We start from the raw sequence: 27,625 nt of genomic DNA, 5'->3' as shown, positions 1-27,625 counted from the left end.
GCCAATGCTGAAGTGCCTTGAACCTGCATTCTCTCTAACAGCCAGCAGGGGGCGACTCCTCTGGTTGCTAAAAGAAGTCTGATTGTATAGAAGTCTATGAGAAAATGAGCCTACTTCTCACTTGATTTATTACCTCAGTAAACATTGTAAACATGAGTTTATGGTCTCAATCTCTAGTTTCAAGTCTTCTTCAATACAGCATGATGTTCATTTAGTAAATTATGGTCCCATTTAGAGTCAAATAGATCATAAAGCAGGGGATGCTTTAGGGCGTGGCTACCTTGTGATTGACAGGTCGCTACCACGGCGTTGTCCGGTCTGGGAGTTGTCCGTGTTTTCGTCTTTTGGTTGCCTAAAAATGTCTTATTTGTCTTATTTGTTCAGTTGTACTTAGCTCCAAGATTAAACAGCCAAAAATCAAGATGCCGACGGCCAAAAACCAAAATGCCGAACTTGAGGCTTCAAAACGGCAGTCAACAAACCAATGGGTGACGTAACGGTGACCACATCCACTTCTTATATACAGTCTATAGTCTGAGATGCGAATAGCCTTTAATAGAGTATGAAGGTTGGACTGTGGTTTTGTAACTCATTCCACCTGCTGAAAGTGACATGATTCAGTTTGTTGTACAGCTATAAGATTAAAGCTGGAATTATGCTTGTGTGGACATGTAAACATCTTTGTGAACGTATGCAGAGAAGGTCATTGTGGGTAACCGTAAGTCTCAAGGATGAGTCGACGTTCACACCCTCCAAACCTCAACCACGCATCGTATGGACCTGCGCGTTTATTAACAAGCTGATTGGTTGATCATCATTGATCATCTTGATAAATCCAAATTCTTTCATGTTTGTTTCATGGGTGTCGTCACTGAGGTGAAATTGATTTCTGTTTCTGTGGATATTCATGGTCCCTAGGGGATGAAGAATTATTTTTGAAATGTACACAAGAAACATCAAAATCTTGTGGGTATAATGCCATTAAATGTGACCAAAATGCCAACATTGCTCACTAGATATTTCTTAATATAATGGCAGATTGTCATGCATTCCTGCTCCCTAGAAGATGAACCCTTTAGATTTTGACCACCCCATGACTATTCCTCTAATGCCACCCTCAGGATAAGCCAGCTAAATCACTAGTAAAGCTTTAATGATAACAACTAACTCATCAGGTTGTTCCTTCCAACAAATAAATAGTGATGGACACTGCAGCTACTAGCTGGTCTTCAGACATTTAATCCTGCTTTGCTCACCTGAATGAATATATTATAAACATGGAAAATTAACATAGAATCGGATATTTTCAAAATCTGATATCAAATTCACAACTTGGAATCAAGACCTACAATGTAAACATCTGGTCAAAATCTTGCTGTTCACACTGGAAGCCTGAGATGTGAGGAATAATAACAGCTGTTTAACTCTCTTGACAACCTGCTGCTTCACCCTCCATCCCTCCTTTCCCCTCTCTCTCTCTCTCTCTCTCTCTCTCTCTCTCTTCCTTTTTCTGAAATCCTTCTTGTCTGATGTAAAAAGACTTCTGAGCCAGTCACGCGGAAACGCTAAGATCTGAAAGTCCAAATGAAAGAGAGAGAGAGAGAGAGAGAGAGAGTTAAACTGGAACACTGTGGCTCAAAGCTTACAGCCACACCAGTTTATTTTTGCGTCATTATTGTGTTGCAGCCATTATTTAACAACATATGAAGCTCGAAATAGACCCGGACGTTGGATAACAGGAACGCATCACCATAGAAACACGGCATTGAAATAAAAGACATGGGAGCGTGTTTTTTTCTTGTCAATAGAGAATAAAAAACCCTCCATTGAAACACATTTAAGATAAGTTGTTGCCTGCAGCGACGGCTGCTGTCGATGCCTCTTTTCATGCATTTATCATGTATTGATGCCGAATGTGTCACTCTACTAAACCACTGAACATGGTAACTCCATTTAGCTCAACAGAGAGTACAACGTGTGTCTTTTTCCACTTTGGATCGGGAAACCGGTTTGTTTAACATCTTTGAGCCTTTGAGCATTCTCACTTTAACATTTGATCTTCTCTGTTGTAATTTACAAGCTCTGTTATAGATCCGTATCGTTTATTTTCAGTAACGCAGGCAGTAACTCTTCAGTGTGACCCTGAGCCGAGGCGTTTGTTGTTTAATATTTACGGTGGTTAGTATGGTGAAAGATCCAATACATTTCTCTTTTATCTACCCTGCAGAGACCTCGTAGGAAAAGAAAATGAATAGCATGCATGTGGTACTTCCCTTTTAACCTCCGCTGGTTGTAAAGACAACAAAGAAAATGTCGAAATCAATATTTTAAGAGAGAAACAAAAACATTGACTTGGAGGTAATGCAGGGCACAAACTACACGAGAATCAGGATGATTTTGGGCCTGACTCCTCTCTCCTGACAATCATCAGCAAAGCCACGATTTTTGGATGGTTCTAAAGATTGTCTCTCCAGATAGTTCCTGTGGTGTGAGGTATGTTAACAGTGTTTTTTACATCCCCCGATCAGCTGGGAAGTCCATCCTGGTCACACCGATATCAAATCACAAATATTAAACATGTTCAATATTTACAATGGGATATCCTGTTGTGTGTGGGGAACGTGGGAAAGAACGACAGCCAATAGAGAACCAAGCTGACTGAAGAAGGAAGGACAACCACCGTCGTCATGGCGACCGTGGTTAATGCATGAACTAATGCTAAACGTGAAGCATAAAATAGTAGTAAGATGGAGCTCAGAGCTGGAGGACCAACTTGTTGATTTGTGGCAACAACACAAGTGTTTATTTAATGTGCCGCCATGACTTTATGCAAAAACTAACATTGCTAATTCCTCCTGCCTTTCATCCGCCATATGTTCAATTTAACAGTTTTGTTCCTATAGTGTGCGGAGCACACCACACACGAATAGATTCATTCATGAATAATAAGAGTCCCGGCTGAAAAACACCCGAAAACTCACAAAATCTCTAATCTAATCTCTAGTTTAAAAAAAGTTTGCAAAATGCTGGAAAAATAGATTCTGAAAAATGTCTGAAAAAAAGTCAGAAAAAAAAAAAAAGTCTGAATAATGTCCCAAAAAATGTTTGAAAAAAGGTCTAAAAAAAGTCTGAAAAATGTCTAAAAAAGAAGTTTGAAAAATGTTGGAAAAAAAGTCAGAAAAAATGTCTGTAAAAAAAAGTCTGAAAAAAGTCTAAAAAGGGTAAAAAGAAAAGAAAAAAAAAGTTTGAAAAATGTCTAAAAAAGGTAAAAATAAATAAATAAATAAATAAATAAATGTCTGGAAAAAAAAGTTTGAAAAATGTTGGGGAAAAAAGTCCGAAAAAATGTCCGTTAAAAAAAGTCTGAAAAATGTCTAAAAAAAAGTCTGAAAAATGTCTGAACAAAGGAAGAATTAGCAATGATGAAAATTCAGGAAGGATGGATGGATGAAGTCATGGAGACACATTAAATAAACACTCGTGCTGTTTCCACAAATCAACAAGTCGGTCCTACATTTTGCATGAGTTCATGCATTAGCCGCGGCCGCCATGACATCGGTGGTTGTCCTTCCTCCTTCAGTCAGCTTGGTTCTCTATTGGCTATCGTTCTTTCCCACCGTGACTGCATCATCGGCTGTCCTCTGGGTTCCCAACACACAACAGGATATCCCATCGTAAATATTGAACATGTTTAATATTAATGATTTTAAATCTGTGCAGCCAGGATGGACTTCTGAGCCGATCGGGGATGTAAAGAACACTCTGAACATACCTCACACCACAGGAACATCTGGAAAGATCATCTTTAGAACCATCAAACAATCAGGGCCTTGCTGATGATTGTTGGGAGGGAGGAATCAAAATGGGCTTGATTCTACCACCGCCGTCATCGCGGCGAATGCATAAGCAAAGCAAAACGCAAAGCATGAAGTAGTAGTTAGACGGACCTCAGAAAAGGAGAAGCAACTGAATTGTGGCAACAACACAAGTGTTAATTTAACATGTCTCCATGACTTTATCCATATTATTCTTCGACTAAATGTGCAGAAGGTGGGAGGAAACATTGTCGTCTTTGAAAGGGTTAAATCTGCTGTTGCCCCTAATTACGGCTCAATAGAATATGATGCACTGCTCTTTGTGCCTTAACACTGTAATTATTGTTAGCGTCATCACTAAAGCTGTTGCTTTTAATGTTCTGCAGATGATGTGAACATAATTGAATTGTTGCTTGGTTATTGTGTGCTCTTGTTCCTCATTTGCACAGACACGTCTAAATCAGACTTCTCTTCACACATATTTGTTCTGCATCTATTCTGCGCTAATGCCGGCCTTTGTTTGAGTGACGCAGTGGAACTAAATATCCTAATTCTGACATCTAAAACAAGAGCAGCACTTTTCCTGTTTTTTGGGGACAGAGCCAACTGAAAAGTAGGACTTCTTGAATAGTGTAAATCCGTTCTTTGTTGGGGCAACATGTCTAGACAGGGTGAAGTCAGCGTCAGAGGACCACACAGCGTCTCTCTCTTTCTTTCTCTGCGGCGCTCTGTCGCTTCTCACGCCTGTAACTTCAAATAAAGATGATGTCCCACTTTTGTTCCTCTTGTTTCCTGAACTTCTGATGCACTCAGACTCACAGAAACAAGTCTTTTCCTCATTTCAACAACACAAAACTCACAACTAATTGAGAGACATGAGGGTCTTTTCACATTTTCCTGTTGTTAAAGAAGTTTCTGCTCGATATATGATATAGGGTAATGTCTGGTGTAAAGCCGTCCCACGGGAGAATACGATCATCCAGTCTGTGTGCCATGCATTTATATCCTGCATATCTTTTTATGCGCTTCAAAATTGGTAACTACGCCATAAAGAGTGACTCCGAGGACCCAAATCAATACCATTTTAGTTTTATATTCAGTTTTAGTCTGCACAGTCAATAATCCCTGACGCCTGAGTTATCTTATCTCCACCGCGGAGCCATTTGTTTAGCGCCCGGAGCCGGATTGCCTGCAGAGTGTTGGCAGGAGGAATGCTGATACGTGTATTGTTGTAAAGTGCTGTGATATGAATGAAAGGTGTGGATGGGAGATGACAAGAGAGGAAGTTCCTCTTCGTCGTTTACTCGTCGTGTTGATACTGGAGCTGCTTCAGAATGAGAGCGTGACTCACCGGGGCAGACGCCACGTTCAGGAGACGGGAGTTTGACGAGGAACAGCTGCTCTGGAGGCAGAAATAATCGCCGTCTGAGTTAAATGTCAGCCACTCAGAAATATACGCAAGCAGACAGAAAGAGCTGTCAGACGGATAAAGAGAGATCAAAACATCTTCCCATTTGATTAAAACAGTTTACAATCTAGTTGATATATATTATTGAACCTGTTATCACAGAAGGGTCACAGTATATGTCTTTATCTAATTGGTTTTCATTCTAACCATAACCACATACTGTAAAGCTTCAATTAAAAGCCCCAGTTAGACGCAGAGTCTCTTTTACTCACCAGGTGTGGATACACGTTTTGACAAATAAACCCAGGTCTCAATTAGACACCAAACTGAGGGATGAACTGATTCGATTTTGGTGGTAAAAAAACACGCTTTTGGCCATAACTCAAGAATTCATATGCTAATTAAAAAAGATTGTGGTTTGGGTTAAAATAACTCAAGAAGTGGCGTGTGAAGTGTGGAAGTTAAATGACAAATAAGTCAACATCTTGCTTAAAATAACTCCGGAAGCAGCATACTTAAAGGACCAGTGAGTAACAATTAGGGCTATATTATATGGCAAAAATGGAATATAGTATTAATAAGTATGCTCCCGTCGCCGCCGCTCTCTCTCTCTCTTGCTTCACCACTCACTTGCCACTGGCTCTGCTTCAAATGACCTACGCTACTCTTACAACAACTGGCTCTAGAGAGGGACATTCACGTTTTTGCGTCGTCCACCATAGCTCTCCAACACGCTTGGCACACGGGAGAGGCTTTAACTGGTTGCAATTTCCTCACCTCACCGCTAGATACCGCCAAATCCTTCACGCTGAACCTTTAAGTACGGAAGTTACGTGACGAATAAATCAACCTTGACGAGACACGAACATCGGGTGAAAGTCTGGGCGTTATTTGACCCACCCGTCCACCCCGATCTCCACCACGACTCCTACGTGGAGTTTGTCATTCTTTATACTTCCTGTTCCACAATTATGTATTGATTTTGTGGGATGTATACGAATAACAGTGCATTACTTTTCGTAAACAAAATGAAACCAAAAGGGAATGTGCTGAGCCAAACAAGCAGACTTTAAAACTGGTTCAGATCTTTAGTTTTTAAGACTTGAGACTGAAGGTAAACAGGGTTTTGCCCTCTGGGCCCCGAAACTCACTCTGCTGATGTAAGCAGAGTCATCTTTTAAACACTTCTGAAACTTCTTTGTAGAAAATGAAACAATGGAAGAACTAATCTGAAGAAAGTACAGTGTATGAATAAGTATATTTAACCAAGCCATGGAAACAGGGAGTTAAATATAACATGCCCGTGTTTCCAGGGCAAAACACAACGCCTACTCTTTTTAGTTTATTTCAGATAAGAATAGAAAAACTGTCAAAAGAAGTGTGTTTCTTTTGACTGTTTTGGCTTTTGTTCATTCCACCAACACTTGGTTTCAGATTCAGGTCACTCCATGTACAGTTCTTGCATTATTTTGTCTTTTATTTAAGCGTTTTTGCTTCTCTTTTTTCTTAGTTGTCCTTTTAAAACATGCGTAAAAGTCTAACTCTTCCTGCTTTTCCTCTTATTTTTTAAAGGTAAATCCACTGAAACAGTAGTTTTGACTTACATGCATCACCTTTAGACCTTTCAGCCTATCACCTGTCACATTTTCGGACTAAATCTTGTTGTCACATGGTTTGATATTCATCCGCTTTCACCATGTAATCACTCCTCTCGTTTCCTTTAATCCTTCACAAAGAAAGAGAAGTGCTTTCATGGTCTGAACGCTTCTTTTCTTTCTATCACCCGTACGTGATCAGCCTGTTTATCTACTCTCTCACCTGGCCGACACACAGCTCTTCACCTGCACAGCCCCGTTGTTCTGCTTTTCACTGTAGATAGTTATCTCTGCACGGACGGATAACTTTAAGGTTCCCACCGCTGTGCCAGCCAGACAAAACCCAGACACCATCAGATAAAACACCACGACGTGCTCCTCATTGTTCTGCTAATCTCGGCTCCATTTGGGCGACCCTGCTGGGCTTCATTCTGTGGGGGTATACGGGTCTGTGGGGGAGGTGGACGGCGTGGACGAACGGTTATCTAAAAGAAAAAAGGAGATGAGAGAGACAGAAGCAAAGATAGAAATGTGTTCAGTCAGAATTTCTTCTCTGATTTTATTTCTCACAAAGGAAGGTTTAATTAGTGCCTTTTAACACCCAATTGCAGTATTTCTCGATGAGACGTCCTCATTAAAATCGTACTTTTATGAATGTTTCTTTGGTGTATTGTTCTTTAGTAATTGCTTCACTTGTTGCTTTTCTTTTGTACGTCTTTCAGCGAGGCTCCCGCAGGCTTTGAATCAAAAGTTAACAGATTTTAGAAGAAGTAAATATAGATCAAAAAGTGTTTTTTTTCTGAATAAATGGAAATCCTGGTTTGTTATTCAAATGCATAAAGATTCATCAGCTCTCTGGCCCTCTCTCTGTCTCTTTATGTATCATCAAAAGATGACGATATCAAAAGATGATGACTAAGATGAATCATTAGTGTTGAGTTGAGAATGATTGGACATTTTTTTTAACTTAAGCAACAACAACAGAGACGATTCTATCTTGATTTAGACCGTTGTTCACTGACTTAAAATCTTTTTGCAAAACATGTCCTTGAATATGATTGAAATAATATATAATAATATAATAAATTGAAATATATATTGTAAATATCCTTAAAAGTGCGAAATTTGATATCCAGAACATTAATAATTTAGCATCAAACAACTATGTGAAGATATAGAGGAGTAATGTCTACCTGAGCAGAGAATGAAGTCTCTCTCCCTCTGTGTGTGTGTTGTAATCTGAGCTTCTCCGTGCTTTGTTGACATCGGCGGGCCGGCTGCGGGTGCCTTTTAGCGCATTGTTGCGTCCGAAATTGCATACTACAATGCTATTTAGTACGCTAAAACTGCATGTGAGATTTTGTTCAGTATGTCCGAAATCTTAGTATCCTTACTATGCCGGCATAAATATCCCACAATGCAATACGGTAGTAACAACAATGTTCATAACAATCGTTGACGGAGTGCTTTTTAATGTCAATAACGCTTCAATTGAGGTTGGCACGGGTTACCATGGTTATGCGTCTCCATCCAGCAAGGAGGCTCTCAGGATGTGATGACGTAAATTACTGCACAGTACGTCCGGAAAGATACATTCTACTGTTTATGCACACAAAAGTATGTTGAATGGTAGTACAGAAACTGAGTAAGTAGTGCATAGCATGCGATTTTGGATGTGAGCGTGCCCCACTGGCTAGCTAATGGCCACCGCTCTGCACTGCTCTCATACGGCGGTTACAGGTGATAACCAAGCATTTCATTTTGGTGCCGTAACAAAACAGTCTTAGCAACCAAGTGTGACTTTGATGGCGGCTTAATGTTTATCTGTGTACAGTATGATGATGTAAAAGCCTTCCTTCCTGTGTGTCCCTCCTGCAGAGTGCAGCTCAGACTGTCAGCGCTGCACGGCCGACCTCCAGACTGGCGTCGGCAGTGTGTGTCTGTGGTGTAGAGTGGCGAGGACCTGGCTGCTGGGCGATCACTGCGTCTCCAACTGTCCCCAGGGCCACTACGCCTGGCACGGAGCCTGCATCAGTAAGGACTTTTACTCCCCTACATATAAGCACATAACAAGGTCAGAGGTCAGCTAGTAGCTGTCCTGAATGTAAAACCCGTAAGAAAAATCCCCACCAACGCTTTTATGTTTTATTCATCATTCAAACATCTTTAAAATTGGGGTCATTTTGTCGACCTGGTAGGAGGTTTTTTGTCGACCCTCTTAAAGGAAGAAATCCTGAATTCAAAGCCAGAAACTGCTTTATGAATAAGTCTTTACTCTGTCAGAGGTTTATTCTTTCTATTTTGCAGTGGAATCAATTTCCGAGCACATCTCCTCCGGCTATAGAAGTACATCATAAAAACGACTCTCCCTGATTCTCTTCTAATGCCCAAAAGAACACCAAATCCTCATTTCCTCCCAGCTCACTGCTGACGCTCAACTGCAGACTGTGTAGAGATTCAAAACAATGACTGGGCAGATATTCAGGGATTTGGAGGAGTTACTGTGTTTGAGAAAACCGGTATTATTGTCATAACCCTTTAAAAAAGGGAAAAGCCTCCCGCTGGAGATCGTTGTTTGCCTGATCCTGTTTAAATCAATCTAAAATAAAAACTATAATAGCAACGGAATTCATTGTTTTTACAGTGGAAAGTTGAGGCTTATAACTCCTCATTTCAACCTCACAAATCAGCCGTTCCTCGTCCATTGCAGCGCTTTCAAAGTGAGCGACAGGAATAAATAGAAACAGAGCATCCAACAAAAGTTTTGCTCAAAACGGTGCTCTGCCCAGTGCTGCTGCACTCACAGTCAGTTAGGACATGATGTTAAGGACTTAATGCGCAAAAATAGATATTCAAATAGTTCTAATTAAGGGCTGTCAGTTGAATAAAATAGTTAATCGTGATTAATCGCAAATTCATTGCACAGTTTTTATCTGTTCAAAATGTACCTTAAAGGGAGATTTGTCAAGTATTTAATCCTCTTATCAACATGGGAGTTGACAAATATTCTGCTTTATACAAATCTATGTATATATTTATTATTGTAAATCAACTAACAACACAAAATAATGACCGATATTGTCCAGAAACCCTCACAGGTACTGCATTTAGCATAAAACAATATGCTCCAATCATAACATGGCAAACTGCAGCCCAACAGGCAACAACAGCTGTCAGTGTGTCAGTGTGCTGACTTGACTATGACTTGCCCCCAAACTGCATGTGATTATCATAAAGTGGGCATGTCTGTAAAGGGGAGACTCGTGTGTACCCATAGACCCCATTTACCTTCACATATCTGGAGGTCAGAGGTCAAGGGACCCCTTTGAAAAAAGTTTTTCCTCGCCAAAATTTAGAAAGTTTGGAGCGTTATTTAACCTCCTTCATGACAAGCTAGTATGACATGGTTGGATTCATTAGGGTTTCTAGTTTCATAAAAACATAAGTTGCATTAATGCTTTAAAGAAATTAGTGGCGTTAAAACAAATTTGTGTTAACGTGTTATTATCACGTTAACTTAGACAGCTCTAGTTCAAATCTATATGGTTTTTTAAGAGACGAATATTCAAACGTTATTTTTGGCCAGTTTTGACCGCCCTAATGTACATCTAAAATAAACATGTGCTCACCAACAGACAATAAGAATTATATTTCTTCCTCCTGCTGCTGATTCAGGCCTGATGATGAATTTTGCCACATCAGAGGGAAACTTGAAGTTTCCATCTTTTTTGGTGTTGATGATTATTATGCAGGGCTGGATATGAGCAGTGTGTGGTGGTGGTGGTGGTGGTGGTGGGGTGAGGGGAGCGTGAGCAGCAGAGCAATCTGAGAATGATTAGACTCTTGATAGTGATTAGTGAGACTTATGAATATGTATTTTCTTATCAAGGACTTGAAATTTCAGCAGCTTTTAAACATCCAACTTTTCTGAGTGTTTCAAGATTGTCACGTTGGGAATATAACTACAGTTCGGATTTTATACTCTATATCTTTATAGAGTTGTCCTTCTATTGTACTTTCATGTTAGTCGTATGTTAGATCCCAATATTGCTGCATTATTTTAATGTGTATCTCATTCATATATTCTAAGCATTAAGCTCAAGTGTTGATGTTGTTCGCTGCATCATGTCAACGCTGCATTATTCTATTTCATCTCACACTTTTCTTTGTTGTATTCCTTTGACCATATGCTGTTTCCATGACCCAGTTTCTCCACATGGAAGCTTTTATAGAGGACATATTGTGAAGAACTCACTGTCTCAGTGCTTGTGCTCATCCATTTGGGTATCTGGAGTGTCTACCAACCCACAAACTGTGAAATAAGACAACCCAGTTAGTTTTTTTTGTGGGCTGTCTAGATCAGAAAACTTGTGATTCAACAAGCCAATCAGATTTGGCTCCCATTCCTATGTCACATGCAGGCTCGTTAGAATAAACCGACCACAGCTTGAGAACTACAGTACCTTTGCAAAGGTGCATCATATTTTTCCTCGCAAGCCAATCAGAACAGACTGGACCTTTCCATTTCTATGATATTTCATATTTACAGTATTTGAGTAATTTCCTGACTACGTTAATTAGCCTGGTAACTGTTTGCCAACTGTTTGCCAATTGCCAAAGAAAAAGAAGGTTGTTGGTAAAATGGGAAGATGACGTCTGACTATAGTAGAAGATGCAGGTTTGTCTCTCTAGTTAGTTAGCTAGTTAGCCGTAGTTATCTAGCCCAAGTTGTTGCATCAGCTAACTGAGGGGTTTTAGTTTATTTTTATTTCCTCCACCGTAGTTTAGTGTGTTTATTTTCACCATGGCATCTGTGTTTGTGTCGAGCGGTTGCGATCAACGTAGTGAATTACATGAAATCCCACCATCAGAATTAACACAACACACTGACTGTCTCTCTCACTCGTTCTCTTCTTTACCGTCTCCTCCTGCTGGAGATAAATTAACGGAAAGTAGACGATGCCTTTTTTGGAGGTTTGCCAGTCTCTAAGAGGTCCGAACGACGGGGAGCGATACAACTCTCAGCCTGAAAGAAATCAAGAGAAAAGTCCCGTTAGAGAACTAAAGGAATCTCAGTGCGGCCCGGTGCGGTGTCGGTGCTGGAGCTGAGGAGAGAGCGGCCGGTGCTTGTGGACGGTGAACCTCCAAAATGTCCCGAAACAGCACTTCAAACAGTGGACCTCGGCAACAAACATGTCTATCCGTCCTCCGGTGCTCTATGGCCGGCGTGCGGCGGTGCGGCTCCTCGGTGCAGCAGCAGCCAGACGGCCGCCTCGCCAGGAGGAGACGGTGAAGAAGAGAGCGAGGGAGAGAGAGTCGGTGTGTTGCGCTGATTCTTGTCTCGTTTGTGGTCTGGTAAACAGTAAATTCATCTAAACTGGGTTGAACAACGATGCAGTGTGGTTGCCATGGTGATGAATTACGTCTGACTATTAACCACACCCCCGTTCTCTGTTTGAGAAAGAACTACCCAAAAAAGTGTGAACCTGAGCATGACGTGTCCCCTTTAAGTTTCATCTTATGTAAATTGTGCTTAACCCAGGATGCCATCCATCATGTGAGGCCTGCAGTGGGGCGGAGCCTCTCTCCTGTACTTCCTGCCACGCCGGCAGCGTCCTGTTGCCCTCGGGTCTCTGCGCTCCCAAATGTCCCCTCGGTTACTATGACAACGGCCACAGGACGTGTCAGGGTAAGTGGGGCGCTGCATCTCACCTGACTGATAACACTACAGATGTAACTACACACAATCTAGTAGCACCTCTAAAGATTACATCTGAGACCTGGCGGTGCTGCAGGAGATCCTTAATGACTTACAGGAGGTGGACGAAATAATAAGAACACTACACAGTACAGTGATTCTGTGGTAAATACAGCTCATCTCTTGATTTCAGCTGGCCTAATGCAGTTTACTAATGTCCTTTTCCACTTGCTGCATTATATACGTTTGCAGTATTCGTGACTGACGCACCTGCAGTTGAAGCAGAAACTCTCTGTATTGTTTGTTCTTCTCTAAGTTGCCTTGAAAACACTGAATACAGTGGCTGTGAGGCATTTATTGAAGCTGTTACCTGGTATTCAGATTCATTTGACTTTGGCTTTAGTAACTAAATAGCACTCAGACAGTGCATAGCTCTGCCAAGGCTGCTTAATCACCTAGAAAAATAAACTGTGTTTTTTCATTTAAGTACGTGAAGCTAGTTGATGAGAAAACCTTCACAAATGCTAACTGTCACTAACTTTACATTTTTGCTTTTGTCCCTCGCCTAACTTTCTACCAAATTACCTTTTAAATATGTTGAGTATTTTTTGAGCTGTCCTGTTAACTATCGGGTAAACAAACAAAATCAAATCAACACATTCTTGTTGGATGTACTAATAATAATAATCCTGTAACTGCAGCTTGAAGAGCTGAAGGATCATTTGCAGAGAAAACGTTATGTAATAAAAGTCAGTAACACTTCATTTCACAGGTCTGCAAATTTCATGGTAATTAAGTGATAATTAGCAAGCAATTTCTTTGGAATTACTGCCAAATTACCCCAATATATACCTCAAAATGTATCCAAAATTACTTTATTATAAACATGATTTAATAATTACATGCTAAAATAGCATATAATGGTTAAAATAGGGCCCTTAGGCTTGAGAAGCGGCTGCTCTTCATCGGAGGTGGAAAACTAATAGAAGACACTTCTGATCAGGCACAAATCTCAATCTCAATGTCATGATTCAGGGAGTTTGTTAAGACATTTCAAATAAGTTATTTGCTAATTAATATCTATTTCTGGAGACATGGAAATAAAGCATATCAATTAACTTTGTATTCTTTTCCTGGAAATTTATTAAAGGTACTATATGTAACATTTTACATATATTAATCACTTTATATTGCTAATGTGTGAACGGATTGTAACGTAACTTAAAAACTGAGACTTTCTCGATTGCCTGTACCAGCCTGCGGACTGATCTATTCTATGTAGAGGACTTGGGACTGTTTTGCTGAGAAAATCCAAATGGTAAATGGACTTGCATTTATATAGCGCTTTTCTAGTCTTCCAACCACTCAAAGCACTTTACACTACATGTCAGCATTCACCCATTCATACACTGATGGCAGAGGCTGCTAAGGTGCCAACTTTGCCCATCAGGATCTAATCTAAATACTCATTCACACACCGATGGCTATGCCTTCGGGAGCATTTTGGGGTTAAGTGTCTTGCTCAAGGACACATCGACATGTGACCCGGAGCAGACGGGGATTGAACCACCGACCTTCCGATTGGTGGACAACCTGCTGAGCCACAGCCGCCCCATTGAATCCATTGGTTGCTTTGTAAGATTAGCTGAAAAAATACTTTTTGTAGCTAGTTAGTATCATGGAGCCAATGGTCCAAATGAACTATAGGAACATTACAGAACAATATGTAATGGATAATGCCCGACGATGAGGTGGGATGTCAGGATGCTGACTGCAGTTCACTTAACGGCCGCAGGTGTCATTAATAACAAGGCTTTTCTGAAAGTTACATACAGTACCTTTAAATAAATTACCAGCTATTGGGAAATAGCAGAATATATTATTTAATAATGTTTATAACAAAGTCATTTTTGATAAATTTTGAGGTAAATATTGGGGTAACTTGGCAGTAGTTCCAAAGAAATTACAAACAGGTTACTTGCTAATTATCACCTAATTACCATGAAATTTGCCGACCTGTAAAATGAAGTGTTACCTAAAAGTGACAGAAATCATGACGACAAATTTAAAACCTGATAAAACCACATTGTGTTCAGCAGGTTATGTAGACCATGTTGGAGTCCAACGAAGTCACATCCAGCTGGTTATTTGATTGACAAGCAGGTGTAATAACATGCTCTCCCCTCTGACCTTGAATCTAACCTGACCTCCACGTCGCCCTCTTTGTCTCCGGCAGCGTGTGACAGCCAGTGCCTGACGTGCGACATGACCGGTGTTTGCACGTCCTGCCGCGGCCCGGCCAAGGTGCTGCTGTTCGGGGAATGCCAATACGACAGCTGCGCCCATCAGTACTACCTCAATGCCACGACCCGGGCCTGCAGAGGTACACACACACACACACACACACACACTGCAGTGGTTCAGGGAGGCTGAGGGGAAACACTGGATTAATGATGAGGATATGTAGTGCGCCCTTTATGATATTCATAAATTACTCTCCATCCATATTGCATGTAGTGCAGTGTGCTACATTGAGTTTATAGGGTCCATTGATCAAGTAATAAACTGTGGGACCAGATATGCAAATCCTAAACAATGTGTGTGCATTTTAACTCCGTATTAAATCTTCCAGTGTGCAGAGAAGTTGATGAATGAGCCTCAGAGGATTCACGTCCAGACTGAATAACTTGTCCTTTTTTCACTGCGCATGCAATAACTCTGTTTAATTACCCACTAACCAGCCCAGACCGCATCCCGTCAAACTGAATCCCACTCCGCTTTATCGCCAACTCACAATATAAGACGTGTGGAAATATGTTTTGCTTCTATTTTCCTTTATGCTTATCTCAAAGAGGAACGACTAGATGGGATTTAGGTTGAGAATGCCAACAGCTCAACTGTGTTGTCACACTGGCTTAACACAGATATCCACTTTAATTCACAGAAAGCCGTTTCATGTGAAGCTTACTTCCCACAAACGTGATCTCGCAGACTTCCCTTTATCAACGATTTGGTTCAGTGTAATGAGATTTTTCCAGGTATCAGAGGACCCAAAGGAGCCGGCCCCTGAGGTGGAATCACCACCTCCCATGCAGGATTAGAAAGCTAAACTAACCGCTAGTGGATAGATACACAGCTAACGGTGCCTCCCACCTTTCGACAGGTGGTTTTAGCCATCCGGCCCATGACGATGCTGTGTTTATCCCCCCAGCTAGCCGCTACCTGGATAATCCACTCAACCCTGGATGAACCCAGAGCGCTAGAAAGCAGCGCTGCTCTCTGAAAAGTAAAGGAGCTTTGAGCTACCTTTGGGAGCTTTCAGCTCGCAGCCACAGGGGAAAGTTGCCTGAGAGAATCTCTTATAAACCCGTCAGCACTTCTACCAACAATGTTTCATTCATCAGTGATCTTTTTCTAGGGAGGAACCCCTAATTTACCTCTTGGCTCCCTTTGGATCCTCAGAAAACCCCCTGTGGGAGCCTCCGTTTCTTTTATTCCCACAGTAGATTTATACTCTCCCACTGTCGTGTAAGAAAGTAAAACATAGAAGGCAAAGAGTTAAACTGTAAGATGTGTCACTACTTCTCATGTAAGCTTTAACATCAACAAAATGAGGAGAAATATGTAATAACTTTAATGTGATTTTACCAGCAGGAGGATGATCATCATTTTTAATCTCACCTGCACAACTTCTTTTCTTTTGTTGTTGTATTTCTGCTGCTTTATTTTATTGTGCAAACTCAAATAAATAAGTACAGAAATGTTGAATTTACAGTAAGATCTAAATATGGATCGTAGTTTTCTTTTCCTCGCCATGTGACTCAGAAAAAAAATTATATTCTGCATTATATTATACAGAATATACACTTGTAATGCTTAATATATAATTATAACACTGACAAGTCAAAGAGTCTACAGCCAGGCTAGTATGGAGGACGGAACCTTACAAAATCTAAAATAAACAAATAAATAAATTAATAAATTAAGAAAGAAATAAAGAAATAAAGAAATAATGTCATTAAATATAGCAAAAATAAAATAAAAAATAAATATAGCCATGAATTAATTGATAAAATGTGACATAAATTGATATTTCTGTTCTAATTTGCTTCTTTGTTTATTTATCTTTGTATTAATTTCTGTTTAATTTTCCCTTTTATTTATTTTTATAAAAAATGTTTTGTTTTTTTTGCTTTTATGTTTTTGTTATAACAAAAAAAATACGTTTGACATATTTATTCATTTATCGAGTCATTTATTTATTTATTTATTTATCGTCCTCCAAACTAGCCTGGCTGTAGACTCTTTGACTTGTCAGTGTTCTTATTATACATTTTGCATTACAAGGGTACCTTCTGTATAATATAATGGCCCCCTGGTTTCCTCTGTAATGGCTGAGAATCTCTTCTTTACTTTTAATACAAACCTGGAAGCTCACACAAACACACGGAGAGTTTAATTTGTCCTAATTGTGTTTAATTCTCTTGTCAATATTAATGGAGCAGAGCACAAACACAACAGATGTGCAGGTGATACGAGAGAGAAAGGGGAAAAAACACAAATAGGTTTAGAACAAATCCTCTGCTGAAAAGAATTTATTAATCTCTCTCTCCCTCTCTCTCTCTCTCTCTCTCTCTTCTGTTCTGCTCTCACCTTTTGCTTTCGCCTTCAAAATCCCCTCACTTCTAATCTCAACGTCCCTGCAACACAAACACAAACACAAACACAAACACTCCTCCTCCTCCTCCTCCTCCTCCTCCTCCTCCTCCTCCTCCTCCTCCTCCTCCTCCTCCTCCTGCGCTGCCTCCCATCCTGTTTCCAGAGTGCGACTGGAGCTGTAACGCCTGCAAAGGCCCTCTGCGGACAGACTGCCTGCTGTGCATGGAGGGACACGTGTTGCAGGATGGAGTGTGCACCCAGGGGTGCTCCCCAGGCTCCTATCAGGACGGAGACAAATGCCTCGGTCAGTCCACCAAACAGCAGATAAGATAAACATCACACAACAGAAGGATAAATACATGCAGCTACAATCAGCTGCACGTATTTATCCTTATTTTGCACTGTTTTTCCATTATCTTTGGGTCAACTTGAAATTGTTTTTTTATCATCTATTTCTTATTGAAGCAGTTAATCAACAGCAGCAGACCCACAAGGTTCCTTAAGAGACCCCTTTACAAGTCTGAACTCTGATGGTGTTTGTTTCTGTGAATCTTTTAACAAGTGGTTGGTTGTTCAGGTCGAATTTGTCTTGTGAGGAACCTTAAAGGTTGTGTTCACACTAACATGCTATTTAGTACGCTAAAACAGTATGTGACATTTTTTAATATGTCTTCAACCTTAGTATTTAACAAATAGTATACCATTTTGAGTGAAATATTACAGTATGCAAACACTAGACGCTACGGCGGCATAAATACCTCACAATGCAATGCGGTAGCGACAACAACGTTCATAACAGACAATGGCGGACAGCTCTGTAACGTTAATGTCCAAAGCATCCGTCCTCTCCACGCTTCCCGTTCATTGTCTACGTAAGCAGCCATGCAATGCATTCTGGTAGCGTGGCGTAGTTTTCTTTTCCTCGCCATGTGACTCAGAAAAAAATGTATATTCTGCATTATATTATACAGAATATACACTTGTAGACGGGGCGTTACGTTGGCCGCTCCTCATTTGCAGAAAGTTGAGGTCTAGTGTACTTTATGCAAATCAGGGGGGGTCCGGCGTGACTCGCCACCTCTGGAAACTCCCGAGAAACTTTTAAACTAACTGTTGTCGATCTGAAATAAAGACAGATTCAGCGACTGCATGGCTTATTTCTCACATAGAATGTTTTCAGAAACACATTTCAGTGAACTATTTTCGTGATATAAGAAGAGAAGCAAGTTTCCAAACGAGCCGCCATGCTGGTTCCGGTTTCAAAGCTGGGAGCAGCAGCCCACGAGGGAAAGCATTCGTCCAATCAGGTGCCTCATGTCTAGTGGCAGCCCATCAAGCGTCCAATGCTGGGAAGCATTTAGACTTTATGATTCTCAGAAATCATTGTTCGGTCACATAAGGTTGGCACGAGTTACCGTGGTTATGCGTCTCCAACCGGCAAGGAGGCTCTCAGGAAGTGAGGACGTAATTACAGCTCAGTGCGTCTGAAAAGATCCATACTACTGTTTCTTGCTGAACGATAGTACACATGTTGTGCATAGTATGAGATTTCTGATGCAGCCAAAGTCCTTTACAGCTCTTCTATAATCATAATAATAGAATAATAATATATTTAACACATGCAAAATGTTCTGAAGGTCAAATCTTCATCATCAAAATCTAAACATAAAACTAGGAATTTTTGATTTTGAAAATATTTCAAAAAGCTTATTTCTTATGATTAAGTCGTTCCCTTTGAAGCCACAACTTCATGTCACTTGGATGTCACTTTGGATTGTGTTTAATGCTCTCTGTGTGTGTGTGTGTGTGTGTGTGTGTGTGTGTGTGTGTGTGTGTGTGTGTGCGTGTGCGTGCGCGTGCGTGTGTGTGTGTGTGTGTGTGTGTGTGTCTACCAGGCTGTGATGATCACTGTGTAGAGTGTCGGGGTCCAGGACAGTGCCAGCAGTGTCAGCCTCCCTACGCCACCCTGCAGGGTCAGTGTGTGCTCGACTGTGGCAGAAACTACTTCCTGGACGCGTCCTCGCAAATCTGCAAACGTAAGACTTTGTTGAATACAATCCTTTTCTTGAATCTCTCATATTTTTACCTATTTAAGGAGTCAAAAGAGGGTATCTGTGCAAGGTCAGTATATCAGTTTAGCTTAAAATTGAGAAATAAAAAAGCGGTTTGGAATCCTTAAAGTGTCTTTTAAGGAAATGAAGGTTAAAGAATCATTGTGTCCGACACATTAAGAAATTATTTTTAGTAAAAATGTGAGAATGGAAGTATGAAAAAGGCGTTGTGTGGTTTGCAAAATACCAGCACAAAGAAAGTAATTGAATGTAAAGGTGTACGAGCTTTCAAAACATTCCCTCTAACACTTATCTACGTCTTCTTTAGCGTGCTCGTCCGACTGCGTGCTGTGTGACGGGGTCGGACGCTGCCGTGCTTGTCGTGACCAAACCTACCTCATGGAGGGATACTGCACGCCCGACTGTGGACACGGATTCTACGCCGACCAGAAGACTAGGACCTGCCACGGTAATAACATGATGTCTGTTTTATGTTTAAAGGGAAAAATGGTTATTGTCTCATAACACAAAATAGACGCAAGGGGGTCGATAGTTAGTAAAAATTCATATTTGGTAAATAAAGACATTTATTACTATCGAAACTGCCTACTCTTACTTAAAGGGACTATTTTATTACTTTTTAAGCGTATAAATGTAGCGGGTCAGGACACATGCGCGCTCGCATATGCGTGTTCGCGTGTAGCCCCTGTCTCTCCTCCTCTGCCTGCTCGCCTTCACTCAGACAGCGCGCGCGTTCTCGCTCAGCTCGCTCCACCTCTAGACGTGAACGTGCGCTCACTCCACACTGCAGGAGAGTTAGTTTAGCTCTGAGAATATCTAGTGAATGTTCAGTGGACGTTTGTGCAGAAATAACTGCTGCAGTTCCTCCAGACCAACAGAGGTTTCCCGTGTCTTGTGAAGTGACGGAGCTCCACAGAGAGAAACGTTATTGTCTTGTTACCGACCGGGTGCCGGTGTCTCCCTGCTCTCTCCGGCTGCGGGCGCAGAGCCCCGCTACCTCAGCCTGCACTGAGACAGGAAAAGCCAACACTAGGATCAGATCTAAATCATGTTCATGGAGAGACCTTCGTCTGGTCAGCTAACATTACTGCCAAGCAGCTGAAATATAGAGTGATATTGTGGTTTTAGCTGACGTGTGTTGCCTCACTGTTTTGAGCGATGCTCGTTCAGGTATATTTAGAGCGAGCAAGCGCGAGCCCGACGCTGACTTTCGTTGATTTCACGGCCACAGGTGACGCTGTTAACAAGCATTTCTGAAAGTTACAAATAGTCCCTTTAAAGTTACTACGAGGAACTTTAATTTAGTGTTGATTTTGGCGGTCCCTGTGGACAAAAGCGGTAGTGTTTCCGTGTACCAGATTCCCTTTAAATAACCTCTCATTTTACCACAGCAGGGTCTGACAGTCTGCCCCGCTCAGTCCTAGTTCTGGTGCTCCCGTGCCTCCCTTCTCTCCAGCGGGCCCAGAAATACGGCCCGGGCACTGATGCTCTCGTTTCTTATGTAGGTCATAAAGAGGCATCAGTATTAAACTGAGACTGTTTCATAACCAGTCAAAAGTTCCTCACAGTAGCTTTAAGGAACTAACACTTGTACTAGAGTTTCTTAACTCTGTCGATTGTCCCGCCTCCAGACTCAACCTGGTTAAAAGACCTCATGTTCAATATTCAGCATGTAGATATTCATTTATATTCCTCCTCATTAGATGTCTCTGTTGGATCTCTACACTTATTAGTTAGCTTTAAGGTCTTTGTTTTGAAAGTATGAGCTTACCGTGTTGCAGGTCTGTGCCAGTGACAGGTTACATGCAGTGGGCATGTTCTTTGGCTGGACTGCAGAGGGCCAGCCCTACAAAAGCAAAAGTCTGTCACTGAATGATTGACTGAGTGATGAAGTTACACAATTGGTCGGTTGTGTGTTTGAGTTTCCTCATTGGCCGTTGCTCTTTCAAAAGGAAAAGTGGGGAACAGTCCTTTGTTTAAGTTTCCAGGGGAGCGTGTCATGGTGGGAGTGTTGCGGCGAGTTGGAGAAGGTCTGCATTTGCATAAAGTTGAAAAATCTCAACTTTATGCAAATGAGCCCGTCCAGTGCGACGCAGGAGTAGATTTTGGTGGATTGTTTAGACGGAATAACAGAAAGTTTACGAGCAGGCCGCAGTGTTGTTTCCTGTTTGAAACGTCAAGCAGAAAACCAGGAACCAATCAGGTGCATTCGACGTCACCGCTTGAACGGCCAGTTGAGTGGATCAGGGTGTCCCCTAGTGTCCTCGCCGGACCTGGTGGACATGTAGCGCTGGATTTAACACTATAGACATGACCACTGACTATCTGTGTAACAATTTAGCCACAAATTCACAGACTGACCGTACACGGTCCAGACATGTACTCGGTTTTGACCGAGTCTTGTTTAGTGAAAGAACTTGGTTTAAAAATTTGTTTTGCTAAAGTGCAAATCAAACAGCTTGAAGCTGTCATTTCTTCAGCCTCCATCTGGCTGCTGAACTCTAATGTTAAATTAGTTGGTGCAATAGAGCAATGTGCAATAAACACTCAAGCATTTTAGCACTTAGCACATTTGCACTCTATTTCTACAGTTTCGTTTTTTATGTAACACCACGGGAAGACATATTTCCATTAAGGGACAATAAAACTTACTCTACTCTACTAAAACAAAATGCTGCACATGTTTTGCACCGTACAAATCATGCGACGTTGCATGAAACATTCAATAAATGTTAATATCCGCCTCATAGTCCACCGTGGTGGCGAGGGCATTTTTATTGCATGCAAATTAAATCAAGAAAGCCACATAAATAATGCAAGTTAACCTTAAGACGTACATCACGTGCATCACATAAAAACAAATCCACATGGCTGGTTGCTAGGCAACAGGCTGGTTAACCAAGCTAACAGAGAAATCCCACAGCCTGATGCTGCGTGAGGTGAAGTTGTTAAATGTTAATGTCCCTCCAAAGCTGCAGCTCGTGTAGTGAGATACTGTATGTGTGCTGCTCTGGTTGTCTAATTAATTTAATAGCAACATTTATACGATCGTCGCTGATTCACAATTTATCTAGAACAAGTCCCCTGATGCTGAGATCCACATGGTGCCAACCTGGGAACCAACAACAAGTACAGTACAATTATCCAGTTTAGTTTTCTAACTGGGATGAAGGAGTTTTTATCCTGATGGACGAGTTCGTCCTCTGCAACACAGAGGTCAGGTAGTTACTGTTCTCTCACGTCTGACAGGCTGATTAATAGGGCTTTACTGAATAGTTAGAAGCTTTATTCATAACGTTAACATTCAAATTCTATTTCCTTTTTTTTGCATGTCTACTCATCGTGTTTAAAACCAGTATTTCTGCACATTTGCAGATAACGATCAGGCTACACTAATATTATTAGTATTATACTATTTGTAGAATTAGATTCCAGTGGTGGCTGCACAGGATTGTTACAGACTTGTGTGATCCAAACTTTTACAATAACTCCAAAGTGTTGTCCAAAAGTCAACATGCATTGATAAAAGATAGATATAATAATTTCCAAAATTCACATGTTTTTATCTAACGAAATATTTTGCTTCAATCCATATTTGTTGGTGTTTAGCCTTTCAAAAACAACATGTTTGCTGTCCCACTCGCCACACACAAGTTATATTAAATAAAGACAGTTTATTCAAATTGAGGATTTTAAAATAATAATAATAATAATAGAAAATATGACGACAGACATTCAAAGCTTCATTCGAAAATCTCAATAGAAGCTTTGAATGTAAAAAAAAAAGACATTCGGTACAGCCCTACGAATTTCCGAGCTGTCAATCACACATAAAAGGCAACTCCTTGGAGAGACCTGAATTTCATATTTGGGGACTTTGCTGGTCTGTGACAAAAAAAACATTTGGCCTTCAAGTAACGTAAATATGTGAAAGTCTTTCTCTAGAGACAGTTTGTGGTTTGTCCGTTCTGGGCTACTGTAGAAACTCCGTGAAGACGACCCGCTCCAACAAACGTATATTGCCAAGAAGTGAAAGTCAATTGGTTGTTCCATTGCAACATCAGCGTCCAGCAGCAGAGCTACACTTTCGCCATTTTGGACTGAAAGCGACTACTGGACGCCAGTAAAATGTCCACCTAAAACGGCAACACAAAAGTAAAACAAAATAATTTCTATTCTATTGTCATATTCTACCGAAATGTTCTGTGTTGAGCAATAAAAATATTATAAATATAATAAGGGTTTTCAGTCCAAAATGGCGGCAGCATCTGTTGTCAAAAAACACCAGAGATTCATCTCTTTGCTTCGTTACTCTTTGCCCACTCTCTATGTAGATATAAACGGCTCATTCTAAGCTAACGAAAACACAATGATTCTTAGTCACCTGATGAATATAAATCAAGTATTCACTCTCCGTTTTGTCTCCACAAACTCCTGAGGCTAAAAGGATTTCGACTGATTCATTGTTCGAATAGAAAATGTCATAAATGAGCTTTAAAAACAGGCCTCAACCCTTACAGTAGGCCCTCGCAGGTCAGAGCTGAAGACAACTTATAAAAGACTTACATGACCAAAGATGCAGTTATTGAAGGTCACTATGGTGACGTAGTAAAAGTGTATCTCGGCTCTGTTGCTCCTCTTTAAAACGAGCCCGATTCAAATCAGGTTCTCAGAAATGTTGTAGGAACAGACTACCAACATTAACCGCCTGACATTAGGAGTTTCCTGTTGGTAAAAAACTAATTGGTTCTCCTGAATAACACTGAAAATAGTCCTTAGGTCATTAGAGGAGTACTTTTATTTTTGGGGCTTTTATGTTCAAACAGTGCTTGTTAACCTGCAGGCGGAGACGCCGAGGCCCGCGGGGTCACGCTGTGCTTGTGAGATGATTCATGAAATTTGACAAAGCATAATTGTAATAGAGGACTATATTATCATGCGCCCTTTTGTGATAAATGCTTTTCTTCTTGTGGAATAATGAACATTTTTCAGCCTCCAGGCTTCAACTGATCCACTAGTTAATCAAGTGAAATAGCCTGCAACCAAATTAGTTTTTTTGTGTTGTAGTATTATTATTTTTTTTTCTCATTTTTGCCAGCTAGGAAAAAAAAGTTATAAAGTATAGCGCTTTAAATTATAGACTTATTCTAACTCGTGAGTTTAATTACACGGCCGAAAGTTTGAGATTTCAGAGTGCCTATTGGCATCATTAGAGGAGATATAATGAGATTACAACGTGGCCTCTCAAAAGAGCTGATCTTTAAAAAGTTCCCCAACAAAGTCAGTTCCAATTAAAGCCGACTTCTAAAATGCCACGCCAAGACCGAGATGTCTCGCTCGTATTTCATCCGCCGTTTCTGCCACACACACACACACACACACACACACACACACACACACACACACTTTTTCTGATTTAATTTCATAACCTCATCTCATCCCTCCTCCCCCTCACAGTCTGATCCAGCTGCAGTTTTAATTAGATAAATGTAAGGCTTTAAAATGCATTAAAATGTAATAATTAGAGGCTGTATGTTTCTCACTGTGTGTTTTCAATACATTATTATTAAATTTTAGTTATGAGACCTGTCAATTTTAATCTCCTTTTGTTGTTTAAGACAACTTTTTCTTCTTTTAATGCATTTAAATGTTTTGCTTTAATCTGCTGTAATTAAAATAATTGGACATCATTTCCCAAAACTATTAATTTTTTAAGTGTGCTTTTGGAAATATGCTGCTTATAACCTTGATAGTCGGTACTTCTCGTCCTTCTTAATTTCCCACCTTTCAGTCATTCCAATAATACTTCATAACCCCTGTTTGCTTTAATCTTTTTTTATGACCAGGCTTATCTCCCCACAGGAATCATTAAAGTGTGTGGGGTTTTTTTTCACGTGTGATTCACCTCAGAGATGAAAAACTTTTCCTGGGGTTTTCAAGTTCAGTTTGGCTTTTGATGATTGCACTTAAGATAAGAAATCATTAGGGCTGTCAATCATTTAAAATAGTTAATTGTGATTAATCGCAAATTAATCACACATTTTTTTATCAGTTCTAAATGTACCTTAAAGGGAGATATGTCAAGTATTTAATACTCTTATCAACATGGGAGTGGGCAAATATGCTGCTTTATGCAAATGTATGTATATATTTATTATTGGAAATTAATTAACAACACAAAACAATGACAAATATTGTCCAGAAACCCTCACAGGTACTGCATTTAGCATAAAACAATATGCTCTAATCATAACATGGCAAACTGCAGCCCAACAGGCAACAACAGCTGTCATGTCTGTAAAGGGGAGACTCGTGGGTACCCATAGAACCCATTTATATTCACATACCTTGAGGTCAGAGGTCAAGGGACCCCTTTGAAAATGGACATGACAGTTTTTCCTCTCCAAAATGTAGCGTAAGTTTGGAGCGTTATTTAGCGACAACCTATTATATGACATGGTTGGTACCAATGGATTCATTAGGTTTTATAGTTACATATGATACCGGTATCTTCACAATTAAAAATCGCACGTTGCATTAATGCGTTAAAGAAATTAGTGGCGTTAAAATGATTTGCGTTAGCGCGTTATTATTGCCTTAACTTTGCAGCCCTACATATTAGTAATTCTAATAATATTTCAACACCCCTGTTTGCTTTAATCTTTTTTTACGACCAGACTCATCTCCCCACCAGAATCATTAAAGTGTGTTTTTTCATGTGAGATTCACCTCGGAGATGAAAAACTTGTTTCACCTAAGGTTTTCCAGTTCAGTTTGGCTTTGATGATTGCACTGAAGTTAATGAGTTTTTTTCTCTTTCTGTCCTCTCAGTGAACACCCGCCCCCCCGCCCTCCGGGTCAACGGTTCCCTGCTGGTTCCTCTCGGTGGTTTTGCCCCGCTGCCCCCAACCCTGCTGCAGGTGAAGGACCCCGACAGTCCGTCTGAGCGGCTCGTCTTCCAGCTGGTTCAGGGTCCGAGTAACGGACGGTTGGTCGTGTTCAGAGGGGAAGAGAGGGGAGGCCGAGACCTGACCAGGGACGACACCTTCACCTGGGCCGAGCTGAGAACTGGCCGGGTCCGGTTCAGCCACCAAAAAGACAAAGCCAGGTGAGTGGATCTGATGTGCAGGGGGTTTAGGGAGGTGGAGAATGTTTTAAGTTGGGCTGTCAATCAATTAAAATATTTAATCACGATTAATCACATGATTGTCCATAGTTAATCGTGATTAATCGCAAATTAATCACATTTTTTATCTGTTAAAAATGTACCTTAAAGGAAGATTTGTCAAGTTTTTTATACTCTTATCAACATGGGAGAGGACAAATATGCTGCTTTATGCAAACGTATGTATATATTTATTATTGGAAATCAATTAATCAATTAAGACTGGCAGGAATGAACGGTCCTGAGGGAATCAATAGAGAAGAGAGAAGTTTTAATTGATATATGATTTTTCATGCAACTCTATGAACTATGTTCAATGCAGCGTCTCCAACACGCTGGTCGATTTACAGCAGAAACTGTAGTATAATGAATCATGCCGACACCTTTGATGTGCACATAAGCACAGAGGTTTCTGTAGTGCTTGTTGCACAGAGTTTAACCAGGGGATCTGCCTTAGCTGTACCGTAATTGCAACTTGACAGAGCACAACATCACTCCAATTAGAGACTTCAGATGAAACAGATACCTGCTGCCTTCAGGTGGCTGTGAAGAGAGTCAACGGAGTAAAAGAAAGGCCAGCAAGTCACCGAGATAACAAACTCAGCACAGGCGAGGAAATAACCTCAGTGTTCCCTCTAGGAAAATAACAGTTTGCCGATGCAACACTGAGCTCGACGACCTGCACCGACATGAAAAAAGAACAAATCCATTAAAAGAGAGACGAGACAAAAACACAGAAAGAGAGAGGAAGGGTACATATGAGGACAGCAAACTTTATTTCATCATTTAGTATAGAATGCTGTGGTTTTGGTTCACACTGATATGACAATATTACTTCATAGTATATATACTATACTTCATAGTAAAAGACAAATGTTTTCAGCATTTTTTCCCAGAATGTTGCCACAGACACCCAGTTCATAATGCTGCAAATATCTAAATATTAGATATATACTTTCATCAGTGGAGCCATAGGCTCAGTCACCATTGTGTTACTTCATTCAGCGATAGATAGTGACTTAAAGGGACTGTTTGTAACTTTTTAAGCATATAAATGTACCTCGTCTCCTCTGCCTGCTCGCCTTCACTCAGACAGCGCGCGCGTTCTTGCGTACTCGCTCCACCTCTAGACGTGAACGCGCGCTCACTCCACACTGCAGAAGAGTTAGTTTAGCTCTGAGAATATCTAGTGAATGTTCAGTGGACGTTTGTG

The 27,625-nt window shown here is 40.7% G+C and overlaps 1 protein-coding gene and 1 long non-coding RNA gene across 4 annotated transcripts in view; one reads left to right on the top strand and one right to left on the bottom strand.

The window, feature by feature from the left end:
- Positions 1 to 27,625, bottom strand: part of LOC141769934 (uncharacterized) — a 368,813-nt gene that overhangs the window by 124,177 nt on the left and 217,011 nt on the right. The gene's annotated exons all lie outside the window — the stretch shown is intronic.
- Positions 1 to 27,625, top strand: part of fras1 (Fraser extracellular matrix complex subunit 1) — a 310,338-nt gene that overhangs the window by 183,403 nt on the left and 99,310 nt on the right. For all 3 annotated transcript variants that reach the window (XM_074639460.1, XM_074639459.1, XM_074639458.1), the window contains exons 20-26: positions 8,697 to 8,852; positions 12,361 to 12,507; positions 14,753 to 14,899; positions 17,339 to 17,479; positions 19,071 to 19,211; positions 19,555 to 19,695; positions 26,079 to 26,355. In XM_074639460.1, coding sequence (XP_074495561.1) covers positions 8,697 to 8,852; positions 12,361 to 12,507; positions 14,753 to 14,899; positions 17,339 to 17,479; positions 19,071 to 19,211; positions 19,555 to 19,695; positions 26,079 to 26,355 — 1,150 coding nt within the window. The remainder of the gene's footprint in view (positions 1 to 8,696; positions 8,853 to 12,360; positions 12,508 to 14,752; positions 14,900 to 17,338; positions 17,480 to 19,070; positions 19,212 to 19,554; positions 19,696 to 26,078; positions 26,356 to 27,625) is intronic.

This window comes from Sebastes fasciatus, chromosome 6, assembly GCF_043250625.1.
Source record: "Sebastes fasciatus isolate fSebFas1 chromosome 6, fSebFas1.pri, whole genome shotgun sequence".
NCBI lineage: Eukaryota > Metazoa > Chordata > Actinopteri > Perciformes > Sebastidae > Sebastes > Sebastes fasciatus.
The sequence above is the reverse complement of the archived record's forward strand: the minus strand, read 5'-3'. Positions and strand labels throughout refer to the sequence as shown.